General features: G+C 35.9%; 1 protein-coding gene across 1 annotated transcript in view; it reads left to right on the forward strand.

Moving 5' to 3' along the window:
- LOC110456580 overlaps positions 1 to 16,445 on the forward strand; it is a 106,193-nt gene that overhangs the window by 69,566 nt on the left and 20,182 nt on the right. Inside the window, exons 4-5 of the mRNA XM_021507401.1 lie at positions 7,624 to 7,783; positions 11,069 to 11,102. Coding sequence (XP_021363076.1) covers positions 7,624 to 7,783; positions 11,069 to 11,102 — 194 coding nt within the window. The remainder of the gene's footprint in view (positions 1 to 7,623; positions 7,784 to 11,068; positions 11,103 to 16,445) is intronic.

Here is a 16,445-nt window from a genome sequence, read left to right on the forward strand (position 1 = left end):
ACACATAGGTAGAACTTGTGATCGTGTATAATGTTGTCTTTACAAGTTTATTGTCAAAGTTAACATACGGACATATATCTTTTTCCAGAGAAACAAGCTGTAATTATAAACAGGGACGTTATATCTTTTATTCCTCTGTCGACCTCAAAAAATAACTGAAGCATGTGATTAGTCAAAGCACCACTGTAACTAATTAATAAAAACACGAAGAGAAGCTCCTTAACTATTAAATTTATATTCGTTTTGAATATTAATTAGAATTAAGTATGCACGAGCTTGGCTTCCTGCTGTTTGTCCTGACATATGAGACTCTGACATGTGAAGTTAAAATGACATTTGTTGCGGCCATTGTAAGTTCTCCTTTGACAAGCCGACACGCACACTGCAGTATTTATGTAGTCTTGGCCACATTACCACAGCTTCTATATTAATTTAGAAGAAATTATTTTAATGACGTGATTCATGACGCTATGCACGTGTGGCTGCAGTGTTGGAATGTGTGGCAACTAGCCTCGCTTTGGAACGGACACTTTCGCTGTCAGTTATCACCAAAGTCAACCTCTAGATTCATCATGATCTTCCCCGATCTTTTTATAGCCACGTTTTCTGAAACCACGAATATTAAATACATTCTTCATTCCTGTCACATTGCCAATTATTTAATTACAACATGTATAATACTCTGCAATCCTGACATTACAATACTCACCCATCCCAGCATTTTAATTCTTTCCAAACCCACCATTAAAATATTCTCCAAACCCACCACTAAACTGCTCTCCAAATCCACCATTAAAATACTTTCCAGTCTCACCATAACGGTGCTCTTCAATCCCAACAAAATTATACTCTCTTAAATCGCCTAAGACATTCTTTACATCACCAATGCAGTATTCTCCAATCTCACTCAAGACATATTCTCTTATACCATCATTGCAATCCTGCCTCACACGGCACTGGGTGGGCTCAATTAAAATATCTCTGTGGATGCGCATGTGAGTAGACAGTAGATAAAACCCGATGACATCAGCTTAATGTCTTTGTTTCGAAACTATGTAACAGATATGACCACATCTCGCTCACATATCCAAAAATATCTTCTATCTTCGTTTGGTTTCTTCACCATTTAAGCAGCGCCGGGTATATACAGCCATCGTGAGAATGTTAGTGGATTCTTAAAGCTCGCTCGGATGCTATCACGGCATTCAAACATTTGTAAAGATATACACATTGAAAAGAATAAAAATGTGAAACTATCAGATTAAAATGATAAAATAGGAGACATATTTACAGATGTGTCATACCGACATCATGGGTGTAACGATTTCTTCATTTAACGTGGGTTTTATCAAGAAATGGACGCCACGAGTCTGCCTTTGTACCAATACTACAAGAAAACAAGGCGCGATCATTTGATTGGTTTCAATTCCAATTGATAAGTAATGTAAAGAGAAACGAAATGGAAACTGCAAAGGAGAGACCTGTGTCAACATAGTTCTGTTGTAATCGCGAACAAATATCGCCGTAGCTGACAAATCTGTCAACATTTACAACGACAGTTTTGATTGGTCAACAATGGGCCGACTCTGTACACCGTGTATTCAGGTTAAAGAGTATTTCCCAAGGTGGTCATTACAGGGCCATCCCGTGGATTATGTATTTTGTATCTATCTGGTATGCTTAATTCAATCCGAGTATCTTAACAACCCTTTGTCACATTGTCAGCTTACGACTGTATTAGCCAAGATATCCCCTTTTAAAGATTTCGTGTTCGCGTTGAAAGGATAGGTAATATATTTTGGCACATTGTATATAGACCTATAACTTTACCATATAATCAGTATCCGTATCATACCCATTTTACGCCACCGATAAGATTATTAGCGCCTAAAAATCACCCCGGCGCGGAGTTCCGTTCCAGAAAAATAATGCCATTCAAGTCAGTTAGAAAAAGCGTCAAATCATGATTAATGTATTAACAAATTAAGCGAGACAAATGCAACCAAATCCCACTATTTTTAGGTACTGATCTGCTTCATATCAAACTCTTTCTGATTTCACTCTGCAAAATCTATAAGAAAATGCAAAACAACATTCGAATTAGATGTTATCAAACATCGTCATTGTCCTTGAACATGTTTTTCTATTCCCATGCGAAAACTGCCATTTTGATTTACCCGTGAGAAACATTGCCGTACAGTGGGCGTGGTTTCTCCACAGACTACTAGTAGAGGTAAATGCGTTGCCTTCACACTATACTTTAGACGGAGCGATGTGGGACGTGGATACCTGCAATTTGTCACAACTAGTTTAAAAAAATGTTAAATTTAATTATAACATGTGCTTGCATGTCAATTTCCAAGTCAATGTCAGTCAGGCATGCATGCGTTCTGGGAAATAGAACCAACCTAACGATGTGTTTTCATTTATGTTTACCACGCGGAAAATTGACGTAGACACGTAATCATGGGTTATGCCATATTTAAATTTTAGAATTCGCAAGATATGAACGCACATCAGTTTAAAGGCACAATGCTTTCGTATGATTAATTCATAATAACTTTTATATCGTCCTGAGAAATTTGCCACCCCGCCCTAAAACCAACTGTACTCCTTCAATACCGTGTTTTGGAATTATTTAAAACTTTTCTATCATTTTTAATTGCCACAGATGCATTTAAGATATGAATTTCGATCTCGGTGTCTATAAATAGATAATCTATATACCTTGTAGTTCTGTGTGGGACCTTATAATTGCTCCGTCGTGATGGATAATGATAAAGTACGTTGGCTGAAGCAATCCGGAAAGGTTCAACAAAGATTTTTAAAAGAAATTGACAGACATGCTCGCTTGCTTGAAAGATTACAGTCCTTTCCCATCACTATGTCGTCAGGGTGGTAACGTGAGACGTGGTAGAAACGCTATAAAATATCGGTGTGAACATGACAAGGCAGCTTGTAGCCGTAGTTCAGCCTTAAGATTTATGTAAATATTTTAAAAAATAAGTTAATATTGAATTTGTTTTTTAGTATGTTTGTATTTCATCTTTACCATGCGTCGTTCAATAGCCATTTAAAGTGTAGAACTGAAAACTGCAACATATATTTCCACTGATATATGGCAATCAATCATGTGCTAAACGATGTTATTTTAATGAATGTATAATAATGAATAAATATCTACATTTAACTTCAGGAAGCATGTAAATTGATACCTCAGATATAGTTACTAAGCGAGTTTCTGGAGTTCATGACGTCACGCTTAGTTTGTGGGTAATGTTTTCCGTTTAAGTTAACTTGTACTTTCGGGCCCCCTCTGACAGGAAGTCAAGCCCCCAGCATTGCGACAAACAACTTGCAGGGGACAAATAATTCTCAAAGCGGAACAAAATTGAGTTGATGTGTCTAATTAATATCCTTAGCTGGATAGTTCCTTACTAGGCTGCCTAGGGAACGTCTACAGGACAGGCCTGTCCCGAGGTGACATACCAAAACAGACCACGATGATATATGTTACGTATCCCTGTTGTCTCGCTATGTATATTGTTGGACAGATGCGTCATTTTATGTTTGACTGATCACAAGAGATAAAGCCTAGTAAAACTGTTTTAACAACAACGATGTGCTTCATCAGATTAATCAAAAACTTTTAAAGATGAGGATGAATCTGACGAAAGGCTATGTCTGTAGAAAGCAGCATTTCGAATCCAAAGTTCATGTATTATCCTGTATCGGGAACCAGAACTGCATGAATATAACCTAAAGCAGACTGTAAGAAACAAAAGAACACACAGAAGGAGTTTATCTATATACTTATTAATATCAGATAGATTTTTCTATTTATTCATTTTCATTTAATTGTGTTTTCCCTAACGAGAATATCTCCTTGTTTGACATGATACGTAGTCACTGGATATACAGATAACGCCGTGCTCGTGTCGTGTACACTTTAATGGTGGTTTGGTGTTAGATATTGTTCTGGGGACGTGCAATATTATAACAAGTAGAGTGCCATGTTTTACACGTGTAAGTCTGTCTCTAACTAATATGGTACGCGTACGGCTCAGTTAAGCACTACCCCGCCTATTCTACAACCGGAAGTCGTTTTTTGTATGTTTCTTTTGCGTGTTTTCAATGACACACGGATTACTAGCGTTATTTGTATATACCACTTAACGTTCTGTTCGTGTCGAGCCAAATAACATACCGTAATACAACAATGCGGAGCCTGTCTGTCTGTGCTGGTCTGCGCGAATAATCAATGAAATCCTAGCACACCTATATTTTTTCCATACAAACGTGTCTATTCGTATTCTGGTAATTGCACTTACATCCTCGGAATGATACATCTCTATCCTTTATCGTGTTTACGGTTTAACCAGAAAACTAGCGATGATATTGAAGATGACATTTTCTGATAACACCAAACGGCTTTCCGCGTGGGAGGGTCATTATGAGGTCGTTTAATTTTATTATAACTATGATAAATATATCGATAGCAGAGTACGGTATTCCAACCATTTTATATCCTTTCATTTGAGTTTTTCAATAACATAGATACTTGATTTTATATTAGTTTTTAATCTGGGACAAAATTTTACTGTTTCTTCCACTTTTCAGCAGTCTGAACAAATACTGTTATTTTTTAAATGAAGAAATTGCAGAAGTTAGAAAAAATACATATGGAAGGAAAAGTATAAGGTAAAGATAAAAATATTTAAATACGACGACACTGACCAATCACGTGCCAGTATCAAATACGACGACATTCCCATTCTTTACGTCAAGAGGAGATATCTGAACATCAATTTAACATTATTTTACGAATTAAATTAACATTTTAAGAGATATAGTCCTGAAAATAAATACAACTTGAGATTTGAGAATTGAGACCGTTCTTTAGGTTAAAATTTTGTGTGATCCTTTGTTATATGTTTTCCCGTTCACACTCTGTGGCTGCCGAGAAGTTCTTTGAGGCCTAAACTAGTATATCTATAGTATAAGTACTACAAGACGACGAAAGCAACTAAAGAAACGAGAACTTATCAGCCATTGATGTTCACCGATTCTTGTGAAACATTTGAGAGGTATTGACATGTCATGATGATTTAAGTGCTACATAGAAAAGAACATTTAAAACAGCCACGTTCACTTATCTAACGGTCTCGGGTTTCAACTTCTGTGGAAGTGATAACATAGGCGGTTTTGTTCATGACCGTTTTGAATTCGAGACACGGGTGTTGGTTCAATTCGTTGTGTAAAGAGAACAATTTATATATAATACTTGTCCCTATGACAGTGTGCAGGTAGTGACATCTAAACGCCTACACTTTATCCACTATATCGTTCCGTAATATTGTAAAATTGAAACGTCCACTTGAGGATAGATTCGTCGAGATTACGTCGAAGGCGTTAGTGATCATCTTTATATAGAAAATGGATTTCATTTCAAAGGAACATTAACAATATAATTTTGTGGGTTATTTTTAGGAGCTCAGTGAGCCTCCCACACATGCCCGTTATAAACTTGGTGATGTTTTGACAAAAGTAGAATTCCTTTAAACGGTAACTCTAAGACGGTCCAATTACCTTGTAGAACTGGTTCTGCAATGAAAGTTTTTGGAAATTTCTGTAAATCATCCGATAATGATTTGACATGACTTGCAGATCTTTGGTTTGTCAGGTTCTGGGTAATTTGACAACAAACAAAACATGCTTTTACAATTGTGTTATGTCATAACACGAAAAGAAGGTGAATTATAATGAAAACAACAGTTTTAATTTGGTAGTACGGCCACTAGTGCTGTTCTAGAGTAGGCCGCAAGCTAGAGATACACATCCACAATAACGAATTACGTTCTTATGGTGTATAATTGGCATGTAAGTCTAGCTTGCCATTTGTTACAAAATTATATTTTTCCATTATACATTAATAAGTAGTTCGATATCAGGTCGTAGACAAAGTTGGGGCTATGCTTTACGGATATGAGAGACATTTTAGTATAGAGAGGGTAGTATTACACATACAGATAGATTCTTGTGTAGTTGTTTTGTTTTGTTCCAAACGATACATATCAGTTTAATTGTCAGGATCATATCAAACGTGTATGATTAATAACATAAATAGTCGAGGTAAATATCCGTCAATCAGAGATGTACAGGTACTATATCTAGGGCAAATATATCAAATGAAAGAGCACATTGGATATCCTGTCTATCTCTGTTACAATGCCAGAAGTTTTTGATTTAATTAAACAATCTAACATATCGGGTTCGGAAAAGATTTGATTGTTTCCATTCTACCTGGTTTTTATGAATACCAACATAATATCTAGGTCATTTAAGTTAATATTAAAAGACAATCGACCGACCGGTCAAGCGAACGTTGCTCTCAAAATTTCGAATGTTCTACCGTCGGGTGAGCGCCAACGTCTAAACTTGACGAATGCATTGTTACTGAACAATAACGAAACGGTAGTCCCAGACATAGGAAACATGATACTGGCGACCAAAGTTACCTGTCTGGGCCCTGTATCCGTCAAAAGGGTCAGTCCCTCTCACGTGGTGGACAATCGCCAACATTTCTGTAGATCTGGACATGCATGTAGTTTCTTATGTTCCTGGTCGTCCGTGTTCTCTACAACAGGTGTCCGGATTTTATGATGTAAACTGATATGTTGCATTGCTTAGTCCATTATTAAGAACTGTATTGCAGCAAATTTGCCTTGCGTAACCAGCGCAACATCACTGAAGGAGCACAAAACACGTATCCTAAAAAAATAGTTAGGTCACATTGTTACCCCAAATTCGTGTGCATGCAAATAACAGTAATCAAATAAGGCTCTTAACAGCCCCAAGTTATAAACATTGATATACATAGTAATAGAATATACTTCATAATTAGACTGTATTCAATTTTCAATAAGTTAAATTAATAAACCTAACAATCCCGAAATCTCGTAAGGAAGCTGCGCAGATGTGTACTCTTTTACTATGACGCGAAAACAACACTTCGCGAATTCATAGCTTCATACAGTATATCTGAATACACGCCACGCTTATGGGTATTTTTTCAGAAGCCATATGCTTGTTTATAAAAATAATATTATTATTCGTTAATGCCTCCGACAGGTGTCAATGAGTCAGACCTGATCACGATAGTCAGGTAAAACAATGCTAAACTTGTGAGAACAGATCGACAATAGTAGAAACTAGCATGCGTGAAATCGTAGGAAAGAAAACGCCTGTTTAGAATTGTAGAAAAAGGTTTTATACGACACGAAATTAGAAAGTCCTCGAGTAACGCGTACTTCTGTGTGCGCCTGAATGCGCATGGATCTAGTTTTAGGTCTAGACAGTAAACCGTTTACAATACTCCCTGTATTCTTTGACTAAAACCACATAACGTCCACCTGTTCTTTTAAAATCTCCCCCCTTTGAGAAAAATGATATTTATTATTCAAGTTTATTTCAAAACGCATTGCACTATATCGTGAACAAAGTGTGGAAGTACCTGATAAACGATCAGAGTGATGCGGCCTTATTATTAATCCGATGGTGACGTACTTAAACTTTAATAAAGTACATTGATAATTAATTCGATTTTTGTTTCATCTCTTCCAGGTGGCGAAGAAGCAGAAATACCGTTTCTCTCTGCTAATTGACGAACTGAAGTCGGCAGAGAGTGTTGAATATAAGACCATTCTTTTGGAGTTCATCAACTGTATAATAATATATACCCAAAAAATAGAGGATCGAATTCGCATCCGAAACGAGTTCTTCGGTAAGTATTCAATAAAATATAAAACAATTATGTATTCATATTTTAATTACACTGTACTACTCTCCTGGTGATGAAAGTGCAAGAAATTAACCTGATATCAAAATACATGATTTATAAACGGCATGCAGCAGCTCGTTTGTCGGGACTTCTTACTTCTGTTGACACGGTATATTCTGTATTTAAGTGTTGACACATTTGTTCTATAATAAAAAGGTGTCGCAGAAGTTTTTAACTGGTGCTCTAAGGTCAGTAGAGAAGCGTTTTTTATACGAGTGTGTTTATATACTTGGTACATTGTTTATTTATGGAATTTTGCAGAGATCTAAGTTGAACCATTATGTGTATTTATCTCGGAGGGCGATCCCCCCAAAAATGTGTTAATCTTAAACGCAAAACTAGATAAAACGAAATGAATCCTTTCTAAAGTTTATGTGAAATGAAAATATATAAAATCAAACCCTGCTGTTGATTTAGTGAAGTTTTATTGAATTCGTAAAGTTCTGTCAACAGCAAGGCAAAGCTCTCAATTTGTTAATGTGTGAATTATGTTGAACGGAAGACTTAAAATAAACTTTAAGTATTGATACGAAATCCAAGTTTGTAAAACTTTCCTGTCCCCATTACTCGGGGCTATAAATGACAGAGGACACATAGCGTTCCTTTTAATCTCTTCTTCTTAACGAAATTCTAAAATGTTTCGTACAAGCTTTTCACCAATGGACTATTCCAGCTTTTCAAACGGACGGACCTACTAAAATTGAAGGAAAGATAGGATATTTCTATCCATCAAATTTAGAGTCTATTTAATCCCGTAAAAGTAGGTAATATTTTAACCGACATTCTTCCCCGCTGGCCACATGTACTATCTCCCACAGAGCATGTCGTGAAGACCATAACCTAATTTTCATTTTATGGGAACATTGAAAGTAGAACCAAGGTTAAAATACAATCTCACTACGTAACATGTCCAGTACACCTACTTTAAATTTGAAGACCCCATTTTAAGTATATTTGATGTACTTCACGGCCAGTGAATCGACGAAGGGTATTACGGCCTACTTACCTACACAATGGAACCATGAGCAAGCATTATACATGTACACACGGGTCCAGCGGCCACAAGCTCAAAGTAAACCTGACAATGACCATTCATATTAAACCAACACGGTCACTCGATCTTATATCAGGTCCATTCCTAGTCTACATTCTTTCAGCAAGAAAAATTACAAATTTGTACCCATCACAACCAATGTCCTAATTCTCTTATAAACATAAGGATCCCACGGACAACATGGAAACATTTTCTAAAGGGGAAAAATGTAATCTTTTATTTAGAGTTTGTTTTCACCTATGTTGTATACATTCGTGTTAACCAAAATTGCAGAATAAAAACGGAATAAAGATGTTTGATTATATTAGTATAGGTTTGTGACAGGTAACCGTCGGGTAAATGGCCGTTTAATTTGGTATTCAAAACTGAAAGTAAAGTACATCCATTTCGGCAATTCTCCAAGATATGTTTGATCGCAAATAAACAAAAAAAGTGTTGTTTATGTGGTGCTGCGATAAACGCCCATTTTCGTTAAAATATTTAAATTGAATTGCTATTTCTAACACATTATGGTGTAGGAGATTCACTTTGTTCAGATGAGCTGATACATCTCGGGTCGGACCGCGTGTAAACGTTACAAGTCAGGTTTTATTACCACATATGACTGCAATACACAGAACCTTTCAATTTGAGTACCTCATTAAATATCCAATACATAAAAACCATCTCAGAATCATGGGAAAATATGCAGATACGACTCCTAGTTTTAAACATAAATTAAGTAAAAAATAATGAAAATAATTGTATTTTTGTGTATTTATGATGTACTTCAAAACTTAAATTCAACCATACGTATGATGACAGGTGTGATTTTCACACAAATAGAGCGTGTGGACGCTATAATGATTCTATCGACGACACAGGGATACCTGCAGCTGGTTATCCGGGGCCCTATTCAGATAATCATCTCCTCACGACTATCATAGTATTTCGTCAGATCTCACAACCCATCGAAAGATTGTTTACTGGCCGGGTTTTTAAGTGAGGGTAATGATAATGGGAGCAGTCTAGTACAGAAACATCGACATTTTAAAATTGATACTTGTACTTTCTAAATGTGTCACGTACAGTGATTCAAAGAGTCGTATGTCTGCTCCCGTATCATGTATTAATCCAGAATGGAAGGGTTTCAACAAACCTTTACAATGTTATGGAGTTAATGGCTACCAACTCCCCTACATCGAATCTCCTTCACTTTCACTACAGGTATTACCGCTTTTATTACAAACGCAATGTTTTAACTTCTCTATATAGACTATCTTAAGGTCTACATCACACATTCAAGGTATCAGTATCTAACGTCTATATCAGACACTCAAGCCTTAAAACTTCCTTTTTATAATATTTCAACTGCTTCACAACATATATACAATGTATTTTAAATTATCATGAGGAACAATGACAGCCCGGTTTTCTTTTAAGGACACATGCATTTTGCGAAATAGTACATTATTCTATTTTCTCGATCTTGGAGAAATAATTTATAGCATTCTTGGCCCTTGTTCACTATTACGTAAGTTCTTTGAAATGAATTATTTTCCTCCCAGGTGAGAAACGTTTAACCTTGGCACATTAACAAAGATGAAAGTTGCCAGCAAGGCAAGCTCCAAACAGCCTTCAGATCTGTTCCTATGTAGTAATTTGACCACACCATATCACCAAATCTTAACATATGTTCCGCTTGGCTGTTTGTTTTTCCGTATGAATATAATGCATTCTTTCGATATGACGACATTATCCCACACCTCTGAAAGGATTAGGATTTCACAGATTTTACTGTTTTACGATTCATACCACTCAAACATATTTGTATCGAGAGACATTGAGCTTGTTTTCGGGTTAGGTATTTATTGTATTTTTACGTCACAGGAAAGACTGCAGGCTTAAAGCATTAGCGCTAAAAATGTAAACCATTTTTGGTTACGATCCAAAACATATGGCGAATAATGATATACCTCCTAGAAATCGGGTATTATCTCCAGTGTTAATAAGTATAATCGTAGTATAGATATAAACGGTGCAAGTTCTAATTATATATAATGTGTAGTTTTCCAATTCATATCACTGACACCCTTTGACAGCACAGACAAATTTTAACTATTTTGTTCATGTCGCTTTTTATATACATTTTAACTCGTATTCTCTAATCTCATTATATTTTCTTTTTTTCCCAGGTCTAAAATTGCAGGAAGTCATCAATCAGTTACGGTAAGTTAATGGGATATTTAGGTAGCTTACTGCAGCACTGAGTCTTGGTTTTTTAACTACATATAATCACCCCCTATTTCTCGGTAGAACGCATTCTCTGTGTCGATATTCGTATTCTGGGAAAGTTTCATGGGTATGGACACGCTTCATCATGAATGGTCGTCGGAACCACATTCTCACTCCTCTTGTTAACTTTTTTAAAAGATTTCTTTTTGTTAAACGTATATTTTAATTGCGATCAATTCGTTGACATCTGTGATACACAACTTCACATTAATTCTGCTTGCCGCGTTGTTGACGACGAGACAATATACCAATGAACAACTAACTACATCAGACTATAACACGTGTTTTATAACACTATTCTGACACACCATATAGATACCGTACATACCGTAATATTTCTCCATGTGATCAATGAGTTTCCGTGAACAATATCCAATAGTTTTTGATTGTAATGTTACAATTAATTATTACTTGCACAGTTGGCATATTAACGACATGTTTGCTATACATTAGGCATCAATCAGACCGTGCGAGTATCTATTATCGTACAATAAGTTTGATAATTATTCTGAATGTTCCTGTCTTTGTCATATCATGCCCTGGAACTGCCGCTCGTGACAGCACTACACATACATTTCACGGTTACGGTCCTGACGTTTAAACACTGACATGCATAATGGAGAAAACTGGGAAATTGACGTACAACATGATCACGTTCGGGAAACGTTTAAAAAAAACAAATGATTTATATGTATTTGACATAAGGTATAGGTAAAAAAAAAGACCTTATAACAGAATTCATATCAATTCATTTCCGTAAAAAAATAGTTGTTTTCAACACAAAGCATTCCCCCTTCACACGTTCTCATTACTTCCAAGGTCACCTTGAAGTGTCTAAGGACCTTAATCCCCTTGACGTAATGGTGAATGTAGCGCGATAAACAGTCTTAATGCGTATTAAATAACTGATAAGAATTCAACACTTTTCGGATTTGAAAAGAAATTCACATAATTTGCAACTGAAACCAAAATATTTTAAAAGTACGTACATACCGATAGATAAATGTAACAGTTCATCTATCCCTAAGGTCACATAGGGTGTGTATTTCAACTCAACAAAATCTGAACCGAGGCTAATTTGTATTATGATGTTAAAGGTATTTGACATAATTTGGGTGAACGCTTTATTGCATACCAACGTTTAACGTTAGGAAGCTAGAAGATTCGTAAACAAATACCCTGAATCTCTGACATGGAAGTGTAATTGATAGTAAGGGAGTATAAAGACAAGGGGGTTTAACGGGATTAACTTCTTGACGTTGGGCATCTTTGTTTAGTTTTCAGCAAATCTCCCTGATAAAGAGCGGAGGTTCCATAACGAGGTGATACTAAAGCACAAAACAAAGTACGGTCACCAAAACAAACCCGGAAAACTACCGGAATGTCATTCTACTGTTAAGATAATGTAGTAAATAGGTGATTGATCACTACCTCCGAGGAAAGACTTCTCTTAACGTTAGGAAATGCTTCTTCCTCGCAGTTCGTGAAAGTGGCATTTAAAATTAGCTTTATTTAAAAACACAGTGGCATCTTTGGCACATTCCTAAAGATAATTCCTCTCATGTCCCCTAGAGACGAAATAAACTGTACGTTTCCCTCTTGAATTTGTCAATGCATCTGTGAGAAAATAAAACTATAACTTTCGTTTGATATAAAACCGCCAAAATGATAGTGTATATTGTTTTACCCTTTCGAGAGGGGTAAACATTCTCCCCGCTATCGTTGTAACCACTATGCCTGCAGACCCTTTCATATCTGTAAGTGGACATAATCTCCTGGGAAGGGTTATTCGCTACGTCGATTAGCAATAACCGATAACACTGCCAAATAAATGGTCAACATATCTTCCATGTAGGGGGTCTTGTAGTATTTGAGTGTCCGGTCAAAATATTTGTCTTAAGGGGACTTGAAGACGACAATTGCCCAACCCTGAATGGTCACTTTATGTTGACTTAGGATGCCATAAACAGTTAACTGGTGGCGTGATAGATTATACCTTAACCATCATGTCACCTTCACGTGTCTACTTCCGGTGTGGAAGTGTCAGAAGTCAGAACAATTTACGACTTCGCCTTGCTCCCCCATCACATGTAAACATGTTTGTCGTGTCTTTAAAGGACGGCTATAAGGTGAAAGAGTGTTTTTTCACATTCATACGCATTCAAGTAGTATCTTACAAACGGTTTTGATTGTAGCTTTTAGCTTAATCTCGGTAACGTAGAAATGGTTTATGCATTCTACTCTTTAGTGCAAACTTAAATACCAAATCAGTCACTATTTGATAGCGATTTAAAGCAATATATCCTTGTATTTACATCGAGAGTTAGACCATATCATCAGAGACGAGGCATAGACTTCTGATCTACCCGGAGTTCTGTCGGAGGTTCGTGTCGACTTGTGTTCGCTCTACCCTACGTATTGGGCCTCCCGCCATTCTGGAGGATTTGCATTATAATCTGCAATAGAAACTATGTATCAGGCTGTTGGTATTAGTCCGTGGTTATTAACCTGTGGTCACGTGGTCGAAGGTCTGGTATGCGATTCGTAACAAGGTGGCCTTAAGGAAACACAGGGATATTTTTTACTAGTGTACTACTTAAGTTATCTCCTGAAGTCTTGTTTTTTTCTGATTGATCTGTTATTTCCCTACGGTTTTGTTTATGCATGACTTAAAAACATTAAAGGGGGCGAAGTGTATGCATTTGTTTAAGTGTATATTATAGGGAAAATATTGAAAGGGGGATTGAAGGGGAATTGAAGGAAGATGTTTAAAGTTAGGGAGTGGTGTGTAGGTAGTAAATTATCATCCACTCCCAAAAGAAAAAAAAACTCTAGGACAAAACTCGTTATATATTATATTTAATATTCCTTTTTATTGTTGCTGCATATAAAGAATAAGAAATAAAGAAAATATAAATAAATACTTACCTGACTTTGAAATTGTCGTTACTAATACTGTAGACCTGTGTTTCATTTCAATGCAGAGAAATAATCTTCGCATATTTTTTTCAGATACTTTTATCTGTATAATTTTAAAGCTATCGTATTTCATTCCTTGCGGCACATAATTTTGTGAAAGCGTTCATCGCGACAGCAACATTCTTTGGTTTCATTTACGCATTCTTGAATTTTAAGTAGGCCATCAACATCATGCTTCATTCTGACTGTAGACCGATGTTAAGCGCGTCTGTACTATATGAACTAAGTCTGCATTCGATGATCTGTATAAAAAGGTAAAAAAAATCCAAAAGGTTTTCTTAAACAGATGTGATGTAATGCTATGTACCTGTCGATGGGGGCACTCGCACGTAAGCACGTAAATCATACACAAATCGAACATGCATTTTTGAATAAGAAAAACCCCTAAAGACTTAGTAAGTTATAAACCGCATTCAGAAAAACTATGTTTGGCCTGAAATTTAAAACTTACCTAGTGAGTCAGATTTTGAACTTTTGAACAAATAAAATAGCCACTGTTTGTTGAATTGCATGAAATGTGATCTACAATGGGCTCTTTGATGCTCAATACTTCCCCCTCCTATTGCTTCTTAAATTATGACTTTAAAAATTATGGCTCATACTTGTAGTACAGACATTAATCATTGAAGTTTTGAACTCAGAGCATACCTGGAATATATCACAGATGTTACAATGATTTTACTAGAACATACAAAACAAACGGCAGGATGTCCAAATCCCGCCTTACCGACTTCTGTGTAAGTACTTGTTGTAATTATTCATAAACGGCATGCATACATATTGTCATCGTATTGGAAAAGCCATTATTATTTATTTAGCTTTGTTAAATAATCTTCTCCTTCTTCATTCTTCGTTGTGTCGAAACTTAGATTAACTGATAGGTAAATACATCAATCGTGGTACTAATATTATTACTTTATCTACATATCCGTATTCATTTATAATGACATGGATGCTCATTTGACCAAATTTTCATAAATTATTCTGCATTCAAAGTGATGCAAGTTCATGCTTAAGCTTGTATTATTTAAAACGTTTTCATACGTAAATGTTTTCAATGGCTGTTTTAATAGCGACAAAACATTGATCTTATTATGTATGTATACTTCACAGTATGTGTAGTGTATATGTGCGACTTTTGTCATATATTTCTGTACATGATACTGAGACGTTAAGTTGCATGTGCGTTTTAACAGTCACACAATCTACATAAAGATTGTTCTAAGTAACAAATCTAAACGGTGGGGTTTATGCAAGGGTGTATCTGTTACACACTGCACAATACTTACTGTACATATGTCACAGTATCAATGTATTGCAGCAAACCAATATCTGACACATAGAGATCTCTACTCTGAAAAAAATGGGAACAAAACCCTTCACAAGATGTGTTATCTGTAAACAATGCAGAAAGACTGCTGTCTATGCATAAAACTTTATGAACTGGACACAATGACGCCATTGTTGACCCAGAGATATTACATTAATACATTGTAATTCCTGTTCAAAGTAATAAAGCTTTGAATATGCTCACATTTACGCCGTACCTTTTAGACTGCTCAGCTCTAGAACAAAATGTTTAATCGTCAACATCAAAATAGCATTACCTTTCAAAATACACGCTTTATGTTGCACTTTTTTATTAACCAAAGAAATCTTATTCTAAATGTTACTTAACGTAAACATTATGATTTAGCTCATGATTATAGGCCGTGCAAGGAAGCCACCAAAACTTCGAGCATACGTAACGATTATTTTAGTCGAGACAGTATTTAATACAAGTACTGTTATAGTCATACTAAACGTAGTAGTAATATGTACAAAGGAAAACGTAATTGTGGATGGTTTCATTGTACGGACGGTTTGATCTGTGTCAGTGACAGTATAAGGAACCGTGTATATCAATATTTGATGGACAAATACACTCGTCACTGTCGACAAACTTTCTCCAGCCATCTACCTTCACTATATACATACAGACAGACTTATCCAACCATGGTCTGGATAAATTTTCTATAGATGAAACTGCAGAAATCAAATTTACCTTTATCTACAAATCTGTCCTTTATTTTCACACAAAGAGGTGGAAATACGATATTTATAAATGATTGTATAGTTAAGACGTTTAAATGGACACGGGTTTAGTGTTTGGAAGTCAGGATATACAGAGCATAATATTTATCTTCTGTGACAACAGTTGTCATGATTAACGCCTAGCCTCTCCTTAAAGACTAGCGTATATCCTAATCAGATAAAAATCCGGTCTATTCTTCAATAGAACAGCCCTGATCAGACTTG

This window comes from Mizuhopecten yessoensis, unplaced genomic scaffold, assembly GCF_002113885.1.
Source record: "Mizuhopecten yessoensis strain PY_sf001 unplaced genomic scaffold, ASM211388v2 scaffold8807, whole genome shotgun sequence".
In the NCBI taxonomy this organism is placed as follows: Eukaryota; Metazoa; Mollusca; class Bivalvia; order Pectinida; family Pectinidae; genus Mizuhopecten; species Mizuhopecten yessoensis.